We start from the raw sequence: 23,906 nt of genomic DNA on the forward strand, positions 1-23,906 counted from the left end.
TCAGACCTCCTGCCGCAGTGTGCCTGGCGCATCTCAGATTCCCTGAAGGAAGCGGGGCTGTACCCTAATACCTAATGATTTTTTTTTTATTTAAATTTTAAGTTTTGGAGGAGGTGACTCCTAGCTGTTGTCTGGGGCGTCCACAGTAATTTATGCGGGAATGCTGATGAAGTTCTGATTTCTCCCAGCCTCCTTTCCTTTCCCAGCCTTGACTTCTTGAAAAAGGCTGCAGCGAGAAGGGGAATGACCCTTTGGCTCCAGGCAGCAGAGCCTCACCTGAGTAGGACTTAGCATCCTTCTTCCTCTTATGTCACCTCTTCTCAGGGGAGAAGATACTCCTTCACTCCTGGGCAAATGCTTCTGCTACAAAGTTGCCCTGTTATTTATTGGATAAATGCAGGAAGGGATGGGGGAGTACTTGGGCATAAGTAATAATGATAATATTTAAACATTTAGTGGAAACATTATTCTAGGAGTTTTGTATGACTGAAACATATTTAGTCCTCACAAGAGCCCTGTGGGAGCTGGGGATACTGTTATTCCCATGTTGAAGATGAGGAAACTGAGTCAAAGACAGCATAAGTTGTTTATCCTGGGTCACACAGCTGGTAACAGGCTTAGCTGGGATTTAAATTTAGGTAGTTTCAATCTGCTGCTTTAGTTCTTAATGTGTTTAATGTCAGGTTGAGAATGCATGTTTGGATTTTTGTAGAGGCTTTGAAAACTGAGTTTTTGTTGACTTTTTTTTTTAGCCATTTGCAATTTAATTGTATTCCACCATCTCTCAGATTACTGAAATGCTTATGAACAATTATTTTCATGATCTAAGACAAAGTTCCTAAGAAACACATTGATGGGAATGATAATAATTAACATTTATTGTTACTTGTGTTTTACAACTAGGCAGTGTTTCCAGTGATTTACAGTTATTAATCTATTTCTCATTAGCAAACCTATCACTACCCTCATTTTATAAATGAGAAGCAGTTTTTTTTTAAACCAATTATCATTCAGTAAAATTGACTGATTTTTTCCTTTTGTGGGTACAGTTCTATTAATTTTACCACAGGTAAGGATTTGTATGATCACCACTGTTGTCAGGTACAGAACAGTTCCATCACCCCCAAAATTCCCCTTCTATTTTCCTTTTATAATCATCCCTCACTGCAACCACTATAACCCTGTAGGTTTGTCTTTTCGAAAATGTCATGTAAGTGGACTTGTACCGTCTGTTATCTTCTAAGACTGGGTTCTTTCACTCAGCATAATGCCTTTGACATTCTTCCAAGTTGTTGTGTGTATCAGTACTTCATTTGTTTTATTTTTGTTTGGGGAGGTAATTAGATTTGTATATTTATTTGTTTGTTAATTTTTTAATGGAGGTACTGAGGATTGAACTCAAGACGTCATATATGCTAAGCATGTGCTCTAACAACTGAACCACCCTCCCCCCGTACTTCATTTGTTTTTATTACTGGTTAATATTACATTATGGATATACCATAGTTTATCCATTCACCTGTTGAAGAATATTTCACGTTTCTAGTTTTTAGCAGTTATGAATAAGCTGCTGTAAACATTTGTGTATAAGATTTTGTATTTATTTCTCTGGTTAATTCGTAACTAGGAATGGGATTGCTGAGTCATATGGAAAATACCTGTTTCACTTTGTAAGAAGCAGCCAAACTGTTCTCTAGGGGATCTACCCTTTTGCATTCCCATTAATGGTACATGAGACTTGCACTTGCTCCATATCCTTGTCAGCATGTAGTATTGCCTTTTTAAAAAATTTTAGCCATTATAGTAGGCATGTGTTGGTATCTCATTGTGACTTTAATTTAAAAGATGTTCAAGAGATGTATCTTTTCTTCAGCTTAATTGACTTTGCTAAGTTGTTTGTTTATATGTTTGGCCCAGTTTTAAATTGGGTAATTGGGTTGTGTTTTCCTTATTGTTGATTTTTGAGAGTTGTTCATATATTCTGGATATTAGTCCTTTATCAGATACGTGATTTGTAGATATTTCTTCTCAGCTTATAGCTTGTCTTTTCATTCTCTTAACAGTGTCTTTTGCAGAGCAAAAGATTGTAATTTCAATGAAGTTTTATTTGTCAGTGTTTTCTTTTATGAATTCTGCTTTTCATATCTAGGAACTCTGCCTAACTCCAAATCAGGAAGATTTTCTCTTATATTTCCTACTGGAAGTAGTGATATCTACTCTTTCATTCCTAATATTGGTAACTTTTGTTATCTCTCTTTTGTCCTTTGCCATTCTTGCTAGAGTTTTTGTTATTGTAAAAAAAATTAAAAACTTCAATTTCATTGATTTCTACTTTTACCATTATTATTTCCTTTCTTTTGTTTGACTTGGGTTTATTTCGCTTCTGTCTTCTAGTATCTTAAGTGTACATTAGAAGTTTCTTCTAATAAGTTGAACAAATCCAAAACAGGATAAACTCAAAGCAATCCAAGCCCAGGCACATCATAATCAAACCACTGAAAACTAAAGACAAAGAAAGAAACTAGAAAGCAGTCAGAGAAAAAGAATGCATTACCTTTGTGCTCTAGTTGTTATATTTTTCATGTTTACACTTTGAAAACCCTATTGGTGTTTTAATTTTTGCTTCCAACAGCAAAATATATTGCAAAGAACTCAAGAGAAATGTCATATTTTCCTGAACATTTACTGTTCTGTTGCTCCTCCTTCCTGATAATGCAAATATCTTTCTCTCATTTCCTTTGAAAATTTTCCTTTACTAGTCCTTTTAGAGCAAGTCTGCTCCCTATGAATTCTTAGTTCATCTGAGAATATCATTATTTCACGTTCATTCCTGAATATTTTTCTAAACTATGTCCTTAGTATACAATTCTGCTTTGACAATTCTTTTCTTTCACTACTTTAAAAGTATAATGCTGTTTTCTTCTTGTCTCCCTGGTTTCTAATGAGAAATATGGATTCATTCAAGTCATTGTACCCCTGTAGGTAATGCATTGTTTTTCTCTGGCTACTTTCAAGCCGCATCAGCAATTGGGAGCTGTATATAAAGGCAGATCCTTGGATCTAGTCCCAAACCAAATTATTTAGAATTTTGAGGGGGTGGGATCAAGGATCTTCCTTTTAATGGAAACCAGGTGATCATTATGCACTTTAAGTTTGGACAAGTGCTCGTTAAACAGCCTCACTTAATTTTTCAACATTTGTTGTTTAACCTGTATGCAGAAGTATTTTTAGTGTAAAATGCTGTGAGTTTTGGCAGTTGTGTCATCACACTACAAATTCGTATGGGACCAGAAATCTTCCTTGTTTTAACTTTTGACCTCAGTGGAAATTTATAAAGTAGTTTAGCATTACTTGTGATTCAAACAAAATCAGCTGTTATTGAAATGACTTTACTACAGTATAAGTGCTCTTTTTGCCTTCTACTTGTAGGTTGAATTCATTAAGAAAGGTCGTGAAGCTGGGAGCTAAAGCTAATTTCCAAAGCCATTCAGTATCTGATAATAGTGGTGGAGGCAGCTTTCTCATTCAGAGACCCTGAGATTTAAAACATCACAATAAAACTTTACTGCCACTCAGCCACTGAACTGCTGCGTGGTAAGGCAAGTCAGGATATTCAGCTTCTGTTTCTGACACAGATTCATGAAACTGATGATGATGAAGTCCATGAGAGAAGGTGAAGTTCACTGATGATGCTGCTACTTCACTAGTACGTGATATATTAAAATATTTTCTGCAGAGTATCTGCTGATGAGTAATACAGTGAATAACCATAGGCTTTAAACACTTACATTGTTACAAGCTTTATAAATTTGTAATCAGTTTTAACACATTCCAGAAGATTACACTTCAGGTTGTACTGAATTAGTATCTTTTCAACTTCTTTGAAAATATTTTCACTTGTAGTTGTTCCAGCTCAGACTATTCCTAGAGGCTTTTTAATTAGTCACTTCAAATTGGCATTGAATCCTTAAATAAACAGTTACTGAGCAACACTTGTGACATATGTTGAATTATCAAGAGCCCCCCCCCAATTTATCAGAATTATTTCCCTTGTATTTTAATTGACTATAATGTTGTTCCCATTGTATTCAACTCTTTGAGCAACCATTGTTGCCCAAAGTCTAATAATCTTAAAAGAGTTTATTGTCTCTGGACATATTTCTTTGGCTGCTACAGTCAAGCATGATTTAATTAACTAGTAAATTGCTTTATTTGCTGGGGTCAGAAATAGAAGCTGAATATTTGAATACCCAATACTTACATTGGTTGCAGCTTCATTTTTTTTTATTTTTTTGAAGAATTTCTGTTCTAATGAGACATTTCATTATAAATTTTCTAATTTTTCTGCCCAGTGCTTTCCTGTGAATTGAGCATATTTGTGATGAATGTTTAGTCTGATAATGTTGACACATACTGTATTCTTTTAGCAGAGCTGTGTTGTTATTGAATAACAAGCAAAAGGCTTTGCCATCTAATTCAGTAACAAAATATTTTGCTTCCAATGTGCCTTGAAAGTGCAACATTTGAAGTCTGTTTTTCTCTTCTCATTTTGACATGATGAGTATGTGCTAGTAATAAAAAAAATCAAAATGTTGTGGTATATCAATACATGTGATACTTGTCAATATATGTGGTACTTGAAGCACCCTTGAGCTGCAGCTGGGTCACTGTGATTTGTATTCTGCTTAGCCACAGTACAGAGAAATGAGAGGGGCACACACTGTCTCTGTTGCAACTACACAACTCTGCTGCTGTAGTGTGAAAGCAACTAGAGGCAGTACATAAACAAATGAGCATGGCAGTGTTCCAGTAAAACTTTATGAACACTGACATTTGAATTTCATGTAATTTTCTTGTGTCATAAAATAATATTCTTAAGACTTTTTTTTTCCCCAACCATTAAAAAAAATCAGTGTTACTTCATCTCAAAGAATGGTAAAAATCATTATTAGTTCACAGCCTATACAGAAATAACCAGCGGACGTGTATAGTGGCCATATTTTGCCAATCCTGATTTTGTCTGTTGTTTTTGTATTTTCAATTACATTGTTTTATGTTTCATGTCTATTTTGGATTTATTGATTTCTGTCATGTTTATTATTTCCTTTTTTTCTGTTTGTTTTAGGTTTACTTTATTTGCCCTTTCTTTCCTAGTTCTTAGCTTAGATGATGGACTTAAGACCCTTCTTCTTTTTTAACATATAAGTCATTGGATGTATTTTTTCTAAAATATCTGTTTGGGCTGCATCTCATACATTTTGATATGTTGCCTCTTCATTTTGAGTCCATTCAACATATGCTCTAGAGTGACTTGGTCCACTGGTTCCTAGAAGTATGCTGTTTAATTTCTAAAAGTTTGGAGATTGTCCATGTAGCTTTTGGTAGTCATTTCTCGTTTAATTCTATTATAGTTGAGAAAAATACTTAAAATTCTTATAAATTAATGTTTGTTTAATGAAAAATGCAATGCCTGAGATAAAAAGTTAATTTGGTGGGCTCAATAGCAGACTGGAGATGACGAACGAAAGAATCAATGAACTTGAAGATAAATGATTATAAATAGTGCAATCTGAACAACAGAGAGAAAAAAACATTGAAAAAAGTGGGTGGAGCCTTAAGGATTTGTGAGATAATATTAAAAGTCTAATATGCATGTTATTGGAGTCTCAGGAGGAGAGGAGAGGAATATTTATGTGGAAGTCATGCTAAAAACTCCCCAAATTTGGTGAGAGATGTACATTTACAGATTCAGGAAGCTCAGTGAATACCAAATATAGCCAATTCAAACAAAATTATTTCTGGATACGTCATAATCAAGCTTCTGAAAATTAAAGGTAAAGATTCTTGAGCATACCTAGAGTACACAGTGGTCTCTTTTAGTCTAGTCATTTGGTTTCATTTCAGCCACTGAGCACTTTGGGCTGCTACTTCTAAGTAGATGAAGAGATTGACTTGCAGATGTTACAACCTTTCCACCCCTGGAAATGACACATTATATATGGTAGAACAGTGATTCATATGTCTGCAGATTTCTCATTGGAAACTATGAAGATCAGGAAACACTGGAACAACATCTTTGGTGTTCTTAAAGGAATTGTCAACTCAAAGTATGTATCCACTGAAAATTTCCTTCAGGAATGAAGGGGTAAAAATGTCCTACCTATGCAAAACTGGAGTGCCAAAGGAAATTCTTTAGGCTTGGTGCCAAATGGAAACTAGGAACTTCAGAAATGAAGAAGGAACAACAGAAATAATAAGGTTTTTGGTACGTGCAAAATAATGTTTTTCTCCTTTTAAAAATGCAATTGTTTAAAGTAAAAATTATAACTTCCTGGCTAGAGTATTGTATATAGAGTAATACATACAATAAGTAATACATAAAGGGGGAATTGGTAACGTAATAACAGTAAGTACACTGTGAAAGATTAGATATGTATATTGCAACCCTAGAGGAAAAAAAAACCAACTCGGGTGATAATAGCCAAAAACTAATAGATAAATTAAAATGAATTGAATACTTAAAAAAAAACCTAAAAGAAGGCAGGAAAAAGTAATAGAAGAAGAAAATTAGGAAGGAAAAAGAGGGAAAAAAATAATAAAATGGTAGACTTAAATCCAGCCATATTAAAAATTACGTGACAGCTGGGTGGTTTTCCCACCTCTGTGTATGAAGATAAAAATTACATGAAATGCTAGTGACCTGCATAGATTAATTAAAAGATTATATGATCAGATAAAGAACAAAAACCGAGTATATGCTGTCTAAAGGAACCCCACTTTGGATATGCTTACATCAGGGATATAGATAGGTGGAAAGTTAAAAAGATTTTTTTTAAAAAAAAGGTACCAGGCAACCACCAATCAGAAGAAAGCTGGAGTGACTATGTGAGTATCAGGTAAAGTAGACTTCAGAACAAGGACTATCACCATGGGTAAATAGGGACACTACACCAAGGGTCAACTCACCAAGTATACACGACAGTCCTAAATATGCATCCTGAAAACAACAGAACTTCAAACTACGTGAAGAAGACCTGACGACTGAAAGAATAGAGAAATCCGCAGTTACATATGGAGATTGCAACTCTCTTCCAGTCCGTGGAGCAAGCAGACCGAAACTCAGTGAGAATACAAAACTGATCATTCTTACCTGAACAATACTGTTAACCAACTCGACCTCATCAACATTTCTAGAACATGCCATCAAAAGCCAATGAAATGCACATGATTTTCATGAGCTTCAATTTTAGCAATTTCTGTTGACCTGTCTTTGAGTTCACTGGAATTTCTGCTCCCTCTTTCTGGTCTGTCTCCTACTCAGTTGCAGGTTTCTGGTAGTAGGGACTAGGTCAAGTTCTCATTGTGCTTATTGCAAGTATAGGGATTAGCAGGAAGGATCTGTGTGCTGCTGGTGTAGCTTTCCAACACGCATCGGGAAGTAGGAACCTTCCGCAATGTGAGATTATATTCAAATTTTCTGAAAATGGATGTAGGAGACTAAATACTACAGATATTCCCTGTCCTTTATCTCAGTCAGTTTTGGTGGGATGCTGAAGCGACCAGCTTTTTCAGAATATTCAAAAGGTGATAAACACCTATTGATAATTACTACCCAAAATAAGTATACTTAGAAAGAAACCAGGGCTAATATGTGGCTTCTGTATATTTCATGGTGACAATGAGGATGATCCTAGTAATAGCTAATATTTATTGGGTGTTTCTTACGAATCACACTGGCTTTCGAATGCTTTGATGCATTAACTTATCTATTCTTCATAATAACTCTTTGTATTTCCATTTTACAGATGAAGAAATAGAGGCATCAAGAGGTTAATTAACTTGCAAAAGTTTACTCTGCCAGTAAGTGGCAGAATCAAGATTGAAGCTTGGTGGTCCGATTCTATAGCCTGGGCTCTTGGCCAAAACATTGCTTTCTGGCAAAAATGGACTGGCAAAGTGGGTTTTAGTAACTGATAAGGCTGCAGCCAAACCTGTTAAAAGGTATCCTGGAGCAGCTGAGTGTTAAAATCTAAGAGACTGGAGGATGCAGGTGGGCAAACTACTCCCCATGGCCATGGTTTTTGTAAATCTCTTACTCCCCTGCTGAGAATGGCTTTTACGTTTAAAAGGCTGTAAAAGAATAAGAACAGTATTGGAGAGAAACAGAATATGGCCACAAAGCCTAAAAGATACACTATCTGTCCCGTTACATACATTAAAAAAAAAAAAAGTTTACCAACCTCTGATCTAGGTAAAAAGGGAAGAAGGTCAGAGGAATAGCACATGCAAAGGCCTGGGGGGTTTCCTGAGATCAAGCAGTTTACAGGCTGGAGATTACAGGGGAAGAGAGGGTTTGGAGAAAAAAATGAGCAAATGGATGTGGAAGATTCCTCTCTGTGTGTCTTGCATGGAATCCAGACTTTATCTAAGGGTATTGGCTACCATGCACATGTTTTATAACCAAGAAAGGAACATAATCAGACTTTGACTCTAGCAAACATATAAAGAAACAAGAACATTCTGTAGGATGACCACTGTTTGTTTAAATGCCTACTTAATATGAATTGCCTTATATTCTGAATTTTCAAGGTCCTGAGGATGAATAGTGACCCGCCTATTGCTTGAGAAAGCTGTTCAGGCGGGTTTAAACTGGAAGCCTGTCTTCATGCTAAGTCTTCCTGCAAAGACATCCACAACTCAGAGTGGAGACGGCTTCAGGAACTTTTGGGGACCAGGGAATCAGAAGGCCTGGGTCCCAGGCCCTGCTCTGCTCCTGGCTTGTATATTCTCCAGTGATGTCCTGTACTCACTGAGAGGCTGAATGACCTAGTGTTAATTGCATGGGCTTAGCTTCCAGACTGCCTCTTACTCATCTCACAGTCTGTGGTTTGCATCCCTCTCTGCAAACTGTAGTCATCCATGGAAACTCTTCCTACAGATGCTGATTTATAGATTCTAGACTGGCTTGGCTGAGCATTGGTTTTGTTGGCTTTTTTTTTTTTTTTTTTTTTTACCCCCCAGTGATACCAGTGAGTAAGTTGGCAGATTGAGATCCACTGACCTAGTAATTAAGAACACAGACTCTGGGCTAATAACTCTGGCTGCTCTGCTGACTAAATAGATAATCACAAGCAAAATCTTAAAGTCTCAGTGTTTTGATATTCTCAACTGCAAAAATTGTCCCAACCTCTCTGGTCGTTGTGAGGATTAAATGAGGCAATTTTTCTAAAGCACATGATCAGGCTCTTGACTTCTCACAACCTTTTCTGCCTCCTCATTTGTCCCAGTTGCCCTCTGACCCTCATTCCGTGTCAGTACTCGGATTAGCTGGAAGTGGCTAATACAGCTCTGTCATCCTCCAGGGCTGATATCAGGCCTCATTTTTTCTGTTGAGCCCTTCCGGCCCTCCCCCTTATCCACCCTGAGTTTGGGGTCCTTTCCATTCTCTCCCAGAGGACCTTGTCTAAACTCTGCTCTGGCATCTTATTGTTGTAGAGTATAGTTGCTGATTTCTTAATTGGTCCCCTACACTAGGCTCCTTGCAAATAGAGATCTGGGAACTAAATCTGTCCCTTTTAGAAGGTGATCCATCAGTGTTAAATCAGTGAAAGAAAACTCAGCTCTTCCACTTCTAGTCATGCAGCCAAGTTATTCCTTGTTCCTGGGAGTTGTGCATACATTCTGTGGCTTCTCCAGCAGTGGCCTCGGTGGGCAGGGACTTGGGAGGGGCTGGGTACTCTACCAGAGCCACAGAAAACCTTGCTAGCATGGTGCTAAAAGGCTCTGTCTTATTCGTAGCCCGTGATTAGCACCCCCCCCCTTCTTTTTTGAGTTCTTTTTCTTCCACAGATGACCTTGAAGTTGCTTGGGAATAATAAATAAGGGAAGTAACAATAAATAAGTGTTGAGAACAGTAAATAACGTTGAGAAAGAGTCCATGAAATTAAACTCCTGGTCTCCAAATCCCCCCAGGGGTCAAGCACTGAGTGCTTTACACAGATAAAGTAGCATCACGGGCTTCTGTAATCTTTATTATATCCACATGGGAAGAGGAATGGACCATTTGAGCTTCCTCCAGCTTCAGAAGAATGTTTGCCAGCTGTTAAACTTTCATAAGGGTGGTCTCAATGTCTCAACAAATATCATTATCAGGGCAACAAGTTATTAAGTAAAAAGCCATAATCTCTGCCACCCAGATTTCTTACAACCCATTTGCAAGGATAGTTTAATGATGGAGAATAGCATCTGCTTCTCTGCAGCTACAAGATAATAGAAAGCATTGATGTGGTTGCAACAGTTTTCCACTACTCACTGTATAATCCTAAGCAAACTCATAATGTTGGTACTATTACAATTCTAATGTTGCAGATTGCAGAAATGAACCATATAAAGATAATTCATTTAACTGTGGTTAGAAATATATATAGCAAATATACAGCAGTGCCAATACAGAGCAAATGTACAGCAAATATATAGCAATGCCATATTTTGGAAATGAATTGTCCCCAGAGTCCACCTTTAACCAGTACCTCTCCTCTCCCACATAACTGTCTCTCATTTCTCACCTTCCCCAGAATCAGAATGAATATCTGGGGAGCCTCAAAGTGTGTGAGGACTGCTGGAAATAGTGGTGCAGGCTGTCCCATGCACATGGGCATCTTGCCAGGATAGTCTAGTGGCAGCTGGACCCCAGCCCACACTCTGCCCATGAAGGTGTATGTGGCTGTGTCTGGGAGAAGGGGATGCCTTTTTTTTTGATTTGCACAGACATGCATTTCCCTTTCCCTCATGGCTTCTTTCTTGTTACCTTTTGTACCTTTTCAGGTCTCTGCCTTTTCCCAGGAAAAAGAGGAGAAAATGATCAAGTTTCAAGTGAGTTGGATTTTTATTTCTGTCACTTAACAGGTTATTGCTCAGTAAGTAGACCCTTTTTTTCTCTTCCTTGCCAAGAATAAAGAATGGCAGCAGACATTTAATTCCATTTATGTGCCACACTTTTGTTTTGTTCTTTAAAAATTTCCTTTCAGTTCTTTCTATTTTTCTATTTTATGTATGCATTTTATTTTTTAACTTTATTTTCTAAATTTTTTATTTTTATACAGTTTTTAAAGGTTACTTTCCATTTACAGTTATTACAAAATATTGGCTATGTTCCCTGTGTTGTGTGATACATCCTTGAGCCTGTCTTACACCCAATAGTTTGTACCTCCCATTCTGCCATCCTCATATTGCTCCTTTTGGTTTTTATTATCATTTTATTTCACAAATAATAGTGTAAAAGAGAATAGAAATTTTTTAAATGGGAAAACCTACACATCATTACCCTGCTTACAAATTGCGTTTTTTCTATGCTTTTTTCTCATGTGCATTCATAACTATGCTTGCAATAATAGATACAATTTTGAATTTTTTTTTTACTTAAATTTATAGCACTTAATTTTTCTCATCTAATATTCAGTGAACTGTTGTACACCCTCCCCCATTTTTTAACTATTCTTCATTCACAAGCTTTTAAATTCATGAAGATTTTCGCAGTTTTACACAACAGTATCAGTTTCTCTTCATATGATCTTTACTTGAAAAGCAATTTTGAGGGAATTCTCATATTATTTGTCCTTACGTTCTATGGACTCAAAACTTAAAAAAATGTTTTTTTTCCTAAGTGGTACCTCACATACTTTGTAAAAAGAGTATCTAAAAGATAATTTTGTTTAACAGGATCATACTGAAGCTGGACTCAGAAAAAATAGTGTTAGCTGTTTTCATACAAAAGGAGCTACATTCTTTCTTTCCAGGACATGAAAGCTTTCTTTGTGTGTCTGTGTATATTTGTGTGTCTTTGTGTGTTATACTGTTCATGAGTTAATTTATTTTACAGAGCATTAGAGGTACTTAATTTAAAATTTGTAGTCATACTATAAGGCACACAGGTCCTTCCCATCTGTCACTCTAGTCACTGCTCTGAGAGGGACTTGGAATCATCTTCATTGTCAACATGGAGATAAGAGGTTTGTGTAATTTGAAGTCCTGTTCAATTTCTACAGTAAGCAAGTGTCAAGACTTGATCTTCTAAATCAAAAGTATCAGGCATACCATCTGGGTGAAAAGGGAGGCAAAAAATCAAAACAAAACACACACACACAAGCAAACAAAATAAAACCAAAATTCTTATTCAGAGACCACAACCTACGATTGAGAAGTTTGGAGCCCCAGCAAGAACAAATGTAGTTTTGAACAGGTCTTTATATAGAAATTTTAAATTTCCCTATAGCAAAAAGTTAAAAGACAAATAGCATGGTAGAATGAAAAATATTTACAACAAGGCCTTAATGTCCCCAAGATGAAAATTATTACAAAACAAGAAATAGAGATGACCGCCAAACATACAAAAAGAGAATGATTTTCATTACTAATCAACTTTGTGAAAATATTTTGAAATAATTGGTTTTTACATCCCAAACTGACCCCTGAGATTATCAGTTTTTTTGTCAAGTCTTCATGTCCATTTTTGGCCAGGGTAAAGAGGTTTAGGGATCTGTACTTTCTTGGAAGAAGAATAAGTTAGAAAAACCTTTTTAGAGGAAACACACGCCATTATGGTTTCATTAACTTTAAAGTTTGTCATTCTTCAGCATTACCATTTCTACTTTTTTAAATTGATTTTAAGGAGATAATCAACAGAGTTCTGGGGACTAAGGTCTACGTGGAAAGATTTTTCTTTTGCAACATTGTTTATAATGGATAATCTAAAACTGAGTAAGCATGCATTATTTGGATCAGTTCATTATATTCCCAATCATCAATTCCTTGAATTACCACACAGCCATGAAATGGGATTCCAGAGATGACGATGATGATAGTAATAATCATAAGAATAGTTGACATTTATTGGGTACTTGCTGTGTACCAGACACTCTTCCTAAGTGATTTACCTATAGTCACTCATTTTATCACCAGTACCCTAAGGTACAGATATCCACATGCAAATGAAGAGAGGGTGAGGAACGGGTCCAGCGTCACAAAGCAGAGCATTCTGCCGTGAACACAGGCAGTCAGGCTCCAGAGCTGTGCCCGCAGCATGACGCCATAAATGCTGCACAGTCTACGTGGGGCGCGGAGGATGAGCTACATACTCGGACAGGAAGGGTGACTGGTGCCCTGTAAGTCAGGCAAATTGAGTAAGTAGTGGAAGCGTGTACAAGAGGGAAGGCAGACTCCATCACATGCTGTTGGAACTAAAGCTTTTCTAGTAGCCCAGGATGCTGCAGAGGCCTGGGACTTACCTATAGGAATGCTAACAAAAGGCAGCAATTTAAAGTACAAGGATGTCTTTTCCTGCAGCCCTTTTGGTGGATGGAGTTGGCAGTGTGAAAGGCAATCAGAAGGCAGCTACTTAAATTTGACTCGATCCCTCAGAATCCTGAACAGCTTCCCATCCTGGACACTTTCTCAGTACTGCCCCTCTTCCATAAACACAGTCTGTGTGTGTTTGGTGTTGTAGGAGCCAGTGTTGTTCAAGGACGTGGCCGTGGTTTTTACTGAGGAGGAGCTGGGGCTGCTGGACCCTGCCCAGAGGGAGCTGTACCGAGACGTGATGCTGGAGAACTTCCGGAACCTGCTGTCAGTGGGTGAGGACGGGTGCCCTCTGTGACTCAGTGTCAGCCTCCCGGGGTGTCTTCATGCGCTTAGTTGTTTGAAGCTCTGGGGTTCCTGAAATCATTTTCTGACCTTGGGTACCTACGAATCCCGATAATCTCTGTGCAACAGAGACAAGATGTTTCTGATGTTTCTGTCCAGGAAAAAAAATCTGTCCTATGAACTAAACGGGCAGCTGTGATCCTACTCCACTGGTTTGTCATGAAATCAGTTTAGTGAGTTGCTCCAGCTTTTTTGTGTTTCAGGATGCGAGTAACTGTAGCTGTTTATTAACTTGATTTTTAGGAGGTATTTTGTTTTTTGCTTTAACAGTGTATTTGTAAATAACATCCAACTTACAGAAAATTTGCAAAAGTATAGAACAAGAACACCCATATAGCTTTTACCTACATTTACCTATAGTAACATTTTACCTTATTTATTTATTTATTTATTTATTTATTTATTTATTTATTTATTTATTTATTTATTTACACTGAGATATAGTCAGCTTACAATGTAGTGTCAATTTTACCCCATTTATTTTATCATTTATGTACATGTTCTTTCTCTATAAATGTTTATATATATATATATGAAAACATATGTGTATTCATAATTTTCTGAACCATTTGAGAGTAATTTCCATACACTATGGACCTTTATCTCTAAATGCTTCAGTGTATATGCAGAGTCCGGGAGTCCCCAGGACTGTCCTCACTCTGACACCAGTTGCAAGTTCAAGGGTCTCCCAGATAACCCTGAGCCTCAGTAATTTGCTAGGAGGACCCTCAGAGCTCACTGAAAGCTGTTATACTCATGGTTATGCTTTATTACATGTTAAGGATACAGAATAAAATCAGCCAAGGGAGGAGACAACTGGGGCAGAGTCCAGGGGTGTTTCCAGCACGAACTTCCGATTGCTCCCTCCCAGTGGAGTCGTGGGCAGCACTCACTCTTCCCATCAGTGATGGCTGACAGTACACGTGGCGCATTACCAACCAGGGAGGCTCACACAAACCTTGCCGCCAGAGCTTTAATTGCGGCTGGATCATGTAGACTTGCTCGGACACCTGTGTGGCTGACTTTAGTTTCCAGCCCATCTGGAGATCAAGCTGATAAACATAGCTCAAAGGCCCCACCGTAAATCACATTGCTAAACTCTCTGGTGTGGCCCAAGGCCTCCAGGTAAAAAAAGACTCTCTTATCAGGTAGTACATTGCGAGTACATAGAGATCACCTCCCAAGAGCTGAGGGCAAAAGCCAGACCTCTCTTTGGGCCAAGTTAATTCTTCACTGAACAGTGTATTTCCTGGAAGTAGGATTATTCTCTTACATATCCCCAGTGCAGATACAATCCTTTTATCCATCTATCATTTGTGCTCTGATTTTATCAGTAGAGCCAGTTATTTTTAAAGCATATTTGTCTCTCCCCAGAGCAAGATTTAGCCTAGAGTCTAGTCTAGCTGTCAGTGTCTTTCTTAGCCTCCTTTAATTTTGGAACATTTTCACAGCATTTCTGTGTCTTTTGTAACAGTGACATTTTAAAAGAATACCACCACTCCCTCCCCTTATTTTCAATAGAACATTCCTAGTATTTCCTCATAATTCAATTCAGATGGTCCATTCTGGATGGAACTCTACAGTTAGTATTGGGGTGTCCTTTTGAGGGTATCACATCTAGAGACACACCAACTGTCCCTCATTGAAAATGTCTAGTTTTCATCACCTAGTCAAGATGTCCAATTTCTCCACTATAAAATCACTGCTTTGCTTCCTCTGCAATCATAGGGCAACACTTTCTAAGACAACACAAATATTTCCCTATAAACAGCATCAAATGATAATTTTCTGACTCAGTACTTCCTTCACATTTAGCATTCAGCGCTTGGCGTTCTGGAGTAAGCAAGAGCCCCTCTCTCTTAACCATTTATAAATTTATTATTTGTAGGGAGTTGTGAATTATTTTTTAAAAATGGTTTATAATTTATTACTGTAGTAGTTTTCTTGCTAAAATTGTCCCAAATTTGGACCCTTTAAGCTGACTCCTGTGCCCTTATAATATGCCCCCACCCTTTTTTTTGAGCACTTCCTTATTTTGTGGCTTAGCATGCTATCTTTGGCTCATCTTTTATTTTGCCCCAGCTCTGGAATCCTCCATTTCATTTATTGGGGAATGGTATTTAACACCAAGGTCTGGATGCCAGAGATTATCATTGCCACCATGGTGTCTTTGTTTCCTGGCCTCAGGGCTTAGAGCTAGGAGGTGTGTCTGTGTGTGGACACAAATTCATATACACACATGCACATTATATAAATATGTATACATATGAATAGTTATTCAGTTTCATTCAAAATAAGAGAGATTAATTCAAATTATACTGAAACACCATTTCTCACCCATGAGATAAGCAAAAATTCAAAAACTTGACACTGTATTTTTTGGGGCAGTAACTTTAGAATAAAACATTTTCATGCCTTGAAAGTAGGAATGCAGAGGGGAGATTATAGCTCAGTGGTAGAGTGTGTGCCTAGCATGTTCGAGGTCCTGGGTTCAATCCCCAGTATACCTCCATTAATAAATAAACAAACAAACAAACAAACCTAATGCCCCCCCCAAAAAAAGCAGAAAAAGAAAGAAAGTAGGAATGCAACATGATACCACCCCTAAGGAGAGAAATTTGATGATATTTGACAAAACTATAGATTTACCCTTTCCCAGCTATTCACTTGTAGGAATCTTCCCTAAAGATGACAAAGTACAAAAGAGCATTAATAGTACACTACAATTTGAATAAGGAAGAAAGGAAAATAAGTAAATATATGTATATCTGCTGATCTTTATAGAAGAATCACAAGAAGGATTAATCAGGAAATCATGACGTTAGTTTCTTGTAAGTGAGTGGGAGGTGATAGTATGGAAGGAATGTTCGAGAGAGTCATACTTATCTGAGTATACTTTTTTGTCTAGTTTGGACTTTTGAAAATATGTCATTTCAACACATTCTAAAACTTAAATGAGAATGCAAGGGATAGGAGGAGGGTATAGCTCAGTGGTAGAATGCTTGCCTAGCATGCATGAGATCCTGGGTTCAATCCTCAGTACTTCCATTAAAATAAATAAATAAACCTAATTACCTCCCCACCAAAAAAAAAAAAAAAAAAAAAATTAAAGAGAAAAAGAATACAAGGGATGATAATCTGAAACTAAAATAAAAATGAAAAAAACAAATGAACTCAACTATACTCAAATACTTTAACCACATCAAAGAGAAAAGAAAAAGAATTCACAGAAGCAGCTAAGGAACACAGCATATAACTATATACCAACACAGTATATAACTGCATACCCTTAGTTTTAGGTACAGTGGGAGGGGGATGGGACAAAGAACTGCAATCCTGAACACTTTTTAGTGGATTTGTTTATTGTAGTGATACGGAATAAGCAATTCTGAAATTATTTTAGGTGTACTGCAGGTGCCAAGGCAATTTGATGGAGAAAGTATGGTCTTTTCAACAGGTGGTGTGGAAACATTTAGACTTCTGTATGCATATATTTACATGCCTCACACCTATTAAAAAATTAACTCAGAATGGATTGGAGACGTTATGTAAAATGTAGAAGTATGAAACTTCTAGAAAGAGACACAGGAGAAGATCTTCATGACCTTGAGTTAGGCAAACAGTTCTTAGATACAGTACCAAAAACATGATTCAGAAAAGAAAAATAAAATAAGTTGGACTCAGTCAAAATTTAAGACATGTGCTCTCCTTGCCTTTTTACAGGGAAGCAGCTCTTCAAACCAGAGCTTATATTCCATTTGGAGAGAGAAGAGCTTTTGATGATGGAGACAGAAACCCAGAGAGATGGGTGTTCAGGTGAGAACCATCCAGCAGTGACCCAGCAGCCAGAGAGCCCCTCATAAAACACAAGTCGGCACCTGTCAGGCCTTAAGGTGTCTGTCACCTCATCCCCTCTAGCTTATTCGTTCTGTTCCAGCTGCACTGCCCCATCAGACCTGTCATAATTATGCTTCTGCTTCAGGTTACTTGGCTTGCTTTTCTCTTTGCCTTGAATGAGTGAATTGGTTAATACGTGCATGGTCTTCACTGTCTCCAGTCCTTGAGACAAAAGGTATAGGAGTCTAATAGGTATAGAATAAATCAGTATAACGGAAGGATACTCCAGAATGTTGTCTGTCATCAGTGACTGCCTGTCCTAATTCTAACTGTTCAAGGTGTCCTTGAGTATTCATAGATAGGTAGCCATTATTCCAAAGATTAAAAATGGCCAGTCAACTAAAGTAATGATCAAGAATGATCAAAGCCAACACTATAATTGACCCTTCTCAGGCAGCAATTTCAAGTGATACATTCTTACATTAACTTCCTCATTCAAATCCCCATTCTGTCCTCTCTTCTTACCCTCCCATCCTCTGACTCCCGAACAGTTTCTTGATCTGCTTTCACTTGTTGGCATTTTTTAAAAATTTTTATTCAGTTTACTTAAACTGAAAAAAAAAAAAAAATTCACCTATTTCTCCCATCCCCCAAATTCTGTTTCATGTAACCACCTATCTGTTCACTATATTTATGACCTTGGTTGTTTTGTGTGTGTGTGTGTGTGTGTGTGTGTGTGTGTGTGTGTGTGTGTGTGTGTGTGTGTTAGATTCCACACATAAAAGAGATCAGAGGATATTTGTCTTTCTCTGTCTGACTTATGCCCTCAAAGTCTATCCATGTTGTTACAAATGGCAAGATTTCATTCTTGTTTATGGCTGAATAGTATTCCACTGTATATGTATATGCCATATTTTCTTTATCCATTCCTTATCTTGACTATAGTAAATAGTGCTGCAGTGAACATGGGGGTACATATATTTCTTCAAATAAATACCCAGAAGTGGAATTGCTGAATCATATGTTCTGTTTTTAATTTTTTGAGGAAACCCTAGACTGATATCCATGGTGGCTGCACCAACTTACATTCCCACCAGTGGTGCACAAGGGTTCCCTTTTCTCCACATCCTCACCAACATTTGTTGTCTCTTGTCTTTCTTTTTTATAATAGCCATTCTAACAGATGGGAGGTGATATCTCATTGTGGTTTTGATTTGCATTTCCCTGATGATTAATGTTCTTGACCATCTTTTTATGTACCTGTTGGCCATCTGTATGTCTTTGAGAAAATTTCTATTCAGTTCTTCTGCGCATTTTTAAAGTCAGATTGTTTGGTTTTTGCTGTTGAGTTGTATGAGTTCTTTATATATTTTAGATATTAGCCCCTTATCAAATATATGATTTGTAGTTATTTTCTCCCATTCAGTAGTTTACCTGTTTGATTTGTTGATCATTTCCTTTGCTCTGCTGAAGCTTTTTAGTTTGATGCAGTCCTCCTTGTTTCTTTTTGCTTTTGGTGTCAGATTCAAAAAAATCATCACCAAAACCTATGTCAAAGAGCTCTACCCCATTTTCTTCTAGCAGTTTTATGGTTTCGGGTCTTACATTCAAGTCTTTAATCAGTTTTGAGTTAACTTTTGTGTATGGTGTAAGATAGTGGTCCTGTTTCATTCTTTTGCATGTGACTGTCCAATTTTCCCAATACCATTTATTGAAGACCCTTCCCCATTGTATTCCTGGCTCCTCTGCCATAAATTAGTTGACTGTATGTTTATGGGTTTCTCTTTTCTGTTCCATTGATCTATGTGTCTTTTTTTTAATGCCTGTACCATAATGTTTTAATCACTATAGCTTTTAATGTAGTTTGAAAACAAGGAACATGGTTCCTCCAGCTTTGTTCTTCTTTTTCAAGATTGCTTTGGCTATTTTGAGTCTTTTGTGGTTCCATACAAATTTTAGGATTCTTTGTTCTATTTCTGTGAAAAATACAATTGGAATTTTTATAGGGATTGCTTTGAGTCTGTATATTGCTTTGGGTATAATGGACATTTTAACAAAATTAAGTCTTCCAATCCATGAGCATCCATTTATTTGTGTATTCAATTTTTTTCATTAATGTCTTGTAGTTTTCAATATACAGGTCTTTCACGTCCTTGGTTAAAGTTATTCCTAAGTATTTTTTTTTATGCAATTGTAAATGGGACCATTTTCTTAATTTCTGTTTCTGATAGTTTGTTATTAGTGTAAAGAAATACAACAGATTTTTTTTTCTGTGTTTTGATTTTGTATCCTACAGCTTTAGTGAATTTGTTTATTACTTCTAGTAATTTTTTGATGGCATCTTTAAGGTTTTCTATATATAACATTATGTCATCTGAAAATAGTGACAGTTTTATTTCTTCTTTTCCAATTTGGATGCTTTTTATTTCTTTTTCTTGTATAATTTCTCTGGTTAGGACTTTCATTCTTTGTTGAATAAAAGTGACAAGAATAGGCATCCTTGTTCCTGATCTCAGAAGAAAGATTTCCAGCTTTTCATAGTTGAGTATGATGCTAGCTGTGGGCTTGTCAAAAATGGCCTTTATTACATTGAGATATATTCCCTGTATACCCAATTTGTCGAGAGTTTTTATCATAAATGGATGTTGCATTTGATGAAATATTTTTTCTGCATCTATTGAGATGATTACATGACTTTTAGCCTTCATTTTGTTAATGTGGTGTATCACACTGACTGATTTGCAGACATTGAGCCATCCATGCATCCCTAGAATAATAAATCCCACTTGATCATGGTATGTGATCCTTTTTGATGTACTGTTGAATTCAGTTTGCTAATATTTTGTTGAGGATTTTTGCATCTATGTTCCTGACAGATATTGGCCTGTAATTTTCTTTTAGAAATACAGTTTCCAAATTGTACTTTCATGTGAGTGCAAGCATTTTAGTAATATTTCTTGAGTCCTCATCTGATGTCAAAGGCATTGTCACAACTGGATACCTAAGGATGCTCCTGGGTAGGAAAAAGTTAGTCAATTAAAAATTTCAAAACAAATTACTTCACTTCTATAATTTTTTGTTGCCATCTCCGTTAAGATTCAGGGTCATCTAGGCAATACACTCTTTAGAGCAGGTGTCAGAAAACTTTTTCTGTAAGGTCCAGATGTGAATATTTTAGGCTTTGCTGGCCACACATGGTCTCTATCACATATTCTTCTTTGTTTTTTCTTACACGATTTTTAAAACTGTAAAAACTATTCTTGCTCCTAGGCTATACAAAACAGCTATTTCCTCTGATAATTTGAATTCCATTATGGCTTAATTAGATTATCAGACATCACTGTTAAGAGCTGCCAAAATTGTAACTTAACTTTGTATGTTAACTTTAAGCAAACCTTAAGTTTTAATGCAACCTCTCATAAATATCTTGTGACATCTTACACATGCCAGTCATGCTGATCTAGCATTACAATTGCTTGCCAGAATTTCCTTTTTAATAGAAAAACTTACTACATTTGCTTTAACTAACTGCAGGCATAAAGTGGACTATGGATAAAATGGCATGTTGCTAATATGACACATATGTTTTTAAAATTACACATATATTTAATTAATTTTTTCTTATAATTTTTAGATTACTTTTTCAATCATTAACAGTGGTCACATCTGATCACGGGCTGTGATAGGCTGGCCATTTTTGTGCTATAATACAAAAAGTAGTCTTTGTTTTCTGCATTTCACTCCTTCTGCCCTCACTCCACATAACCCTCTTCTTGTTTTCATACATTACACAAGCATACCTTGGAGATACTGCAGGTTCAGTTCCAGACCACCACAATAAAGCAAATGTCACAATAAAGTGAGTCACGCATTTTTTGTTTTTCCTAGTGCATATGTAAGTTATGGCTATCCCATAGTGTGGTCTATTAAGTTTGCAATAACATTATGCCAAAAAACAATGTACATACCCTAATTTAACAATGCATTATTGCTAAAAAATGCAAACTATCATCTGAGCCTTCAGTGAGCCTCAATAGTAACATCAAAGATTACAGAAAACCATGACAAACATAATAATAATGAAAAACCTTGAAATATTATGAGAATTACCAAAGTGTGACACAGAAACACAAAATGAGCAAATTCTATTAGAAATAGTGTCAATAGACTTGCTCGACACAGAGTTGCCTTCAATTTATGAAAAACTCAGTATCTATAAAGCACAGTAAAGCAAAGCACAATAAAACAAGGTATGGAATATGTTTTTCCTGTGGACAGAGTTAAAACTGATTCTAAAATGGTAGCTTTGTGGCATGGAATTGGTTGTTGGAACCATTGTTAATGTAGATGATTAGAAAGAAAGAACTTTTCGTCTCAAGCTCACATGGAATGTTCACCAAGACAGACCATATTCTTGGCCATAAAACACACTTTAACAAGTTTAAAAGCATGCAATGTCTGTTCTTATAGCACTGTGGAATTGAATTAGAAGTCAATAAATTAAATAACTGGAAAATCACAAATGGAGATTAAACAACACACTTCCAGATAATATGTGGGTCAAAGAAGAAATCTCAAGTTTTCAAATATTTTAAACTACATGAAAATGAAAATACAACTTATCAAAATTTTTAGGAAGCAGCAAAAGCAGTGCTTAGAGGAAAATTTATAGTATTGAATACATGTATTAGGAAAGAAGATCCAAAATCAATCAGCTAAACTTCGACCTTAGGAAACTAGAAAAAGAAGAGCAAGTTAAATCCAAAGTAAGTAGAAGAAAAAAATAAGAATTGGAAGTAGAAAATTAGTAGAGAAAGTCAGTGAAACCAAAAGCTGATTCTTTGAAAAGATGCATAAAATTTATAAGCTTCTTAGCTAGGCTAACTGAGAAAAAAAGAGAGCATATAAATTACTAATATCAGAAATGAAAGAAGGGACATGACTACAGAACCTGTGGGCATGAAAGGGATAATAAAGGAATACAGTGAACAAACTGCCCACAAATTTGATAACCTAAATGAAATGGACCAATTCCTTGAAAGACACAATTTGCCAAAACTTACACAAGAAGAAATACACAATTTGAATAGACCTATATCTGGTAAAGAAATTGAATAAATAATTATCTTCCAAACAGGAAGCCAGAATTCATTCAGTTGTGAGGAAAAGAAGTAGAGATGGACAGGAAGTCCTCTAAAGGTTAAGTATACTCTGGGAGGATGAAACAGGTGAAGAGGATTAAGAGGTACAAGCCTCCAGTTATAAAATAAAGAAGTCATAGGGGTGTAATATACAGCATAAGGAATATGGGCAATAATATTATAATAACCGTGTATGGGGACAGGTGGTTACTAGACTTAATATGGTGATCATTTTATAATGTATGCAAATGTCAAATCACTATGTAAACTAACAATATTTTACATCAACTGTATTTCAATTTTTTTTTAAAAAAGATCAATACTTTGTTAGAGAGAGGTAAGCCTCAGGTATGGTCAAGAGATTAGCCAGCACAGCAGGTTAAGTATGAGTCTATAATCAAGACATTATTGTTACTGTATCTGATACTGTCCAGAAAATGCCTTGGTTTCTCTTACTATCTATAAATGTAGTAAGAATAAGAATGCAGGGTGACATCAGCCTGGGTTGCCTGAGTTGATATTTCTTGAGTAGCTTCTATTGAAGAAGAGAAAAAGAAAATATAAAGAGATTTTTTTTCTGTTAATGCATTATGGATAAGCATTAAATTTAAAAGAATTATTTGGTATTTATGATAAATATAACATCTTTGTTGTTGAATTAATTGATACAGGATGTTGGAATGATTAAACTTTCCCAAACTCTAAAGCAGAATTACTAAGGAGATTAAGTAAATTCTTATCCTTGTTACTCCGAGTGAGGTCGGTCAGTGCTCTCTGCAGTGCATATTTTCTCCATCTTATGATGTTCTTTTATAAACTTAATACAGTTTATCATCAACACGCTACCACTGATATTAAAATAGAACTTAACTGCTGATATATGGAGAGAAAATGACAAATAAGTTGTTTCAGTATGTACCACTAAGGGTATAATAAAAATTAACGTTGTTAAATGTATGATCTCTTCCATAAGACGCTGAAACTAAGTTTCACCTTAGTGAAACTTTTATTTTCCTTTCTCTGTCCCTTTAACATTAAAACCACTGGTCAGAAAGAAATTTTAATCTTTATGTATTTGAGAGATTCTTATGTTATAAATTACGTGTGTACAAATTTGTATTGAAACAGGTGCTTCGTAAGAAATTGGGCTTTGACTAGCAAGCTTCTTTCATGTTCTCAAGCCACCACATCAGTCCCAAAAGACATGACATATTAAACTGTATCTTCTTG

General features: G+C 36.3%; 1 protein-coding gene across 1 annotated transcript in view; it reads left to right on the forward strand.

Moving 5' to 3' along the window:
- LOC105062707 (uncharacterized) overlaps positions 1–23,906 on the forward strand; it is a 67,149-nt gene that overhangs the window by 634 nt on the left and 42,609 nt on the right. Inside the window, 3 exon segments of the mRNA XM_074370851.1 lie at positions 10,825–10,872; positions 13,502–13,628; positions 17,422–17,514. Coding sequence (XP_074226952.1) covers positions 10,858–10,872; positions 13,502–13,628; positions 17,422–17,514 — 235 coding nt within the window. The 5' untranslated portion in view covers positions 10,825–10,857.

The sequence above is a fragment of the Camelus bactrianus genome, chromosome 9 (genome assembly GCF_048773025.1).
Source record: "Camelus bactrianus isolate YW-2024 breed Bactrian camel chromosome 9, ASM4877302v1, whole genome shotgun sequence".
NCBI lineage: Eukaryota > Metazoa > Chordata > Mammalia > Artiodactyla > Camelidae > Camelus > Camelus bactrianus.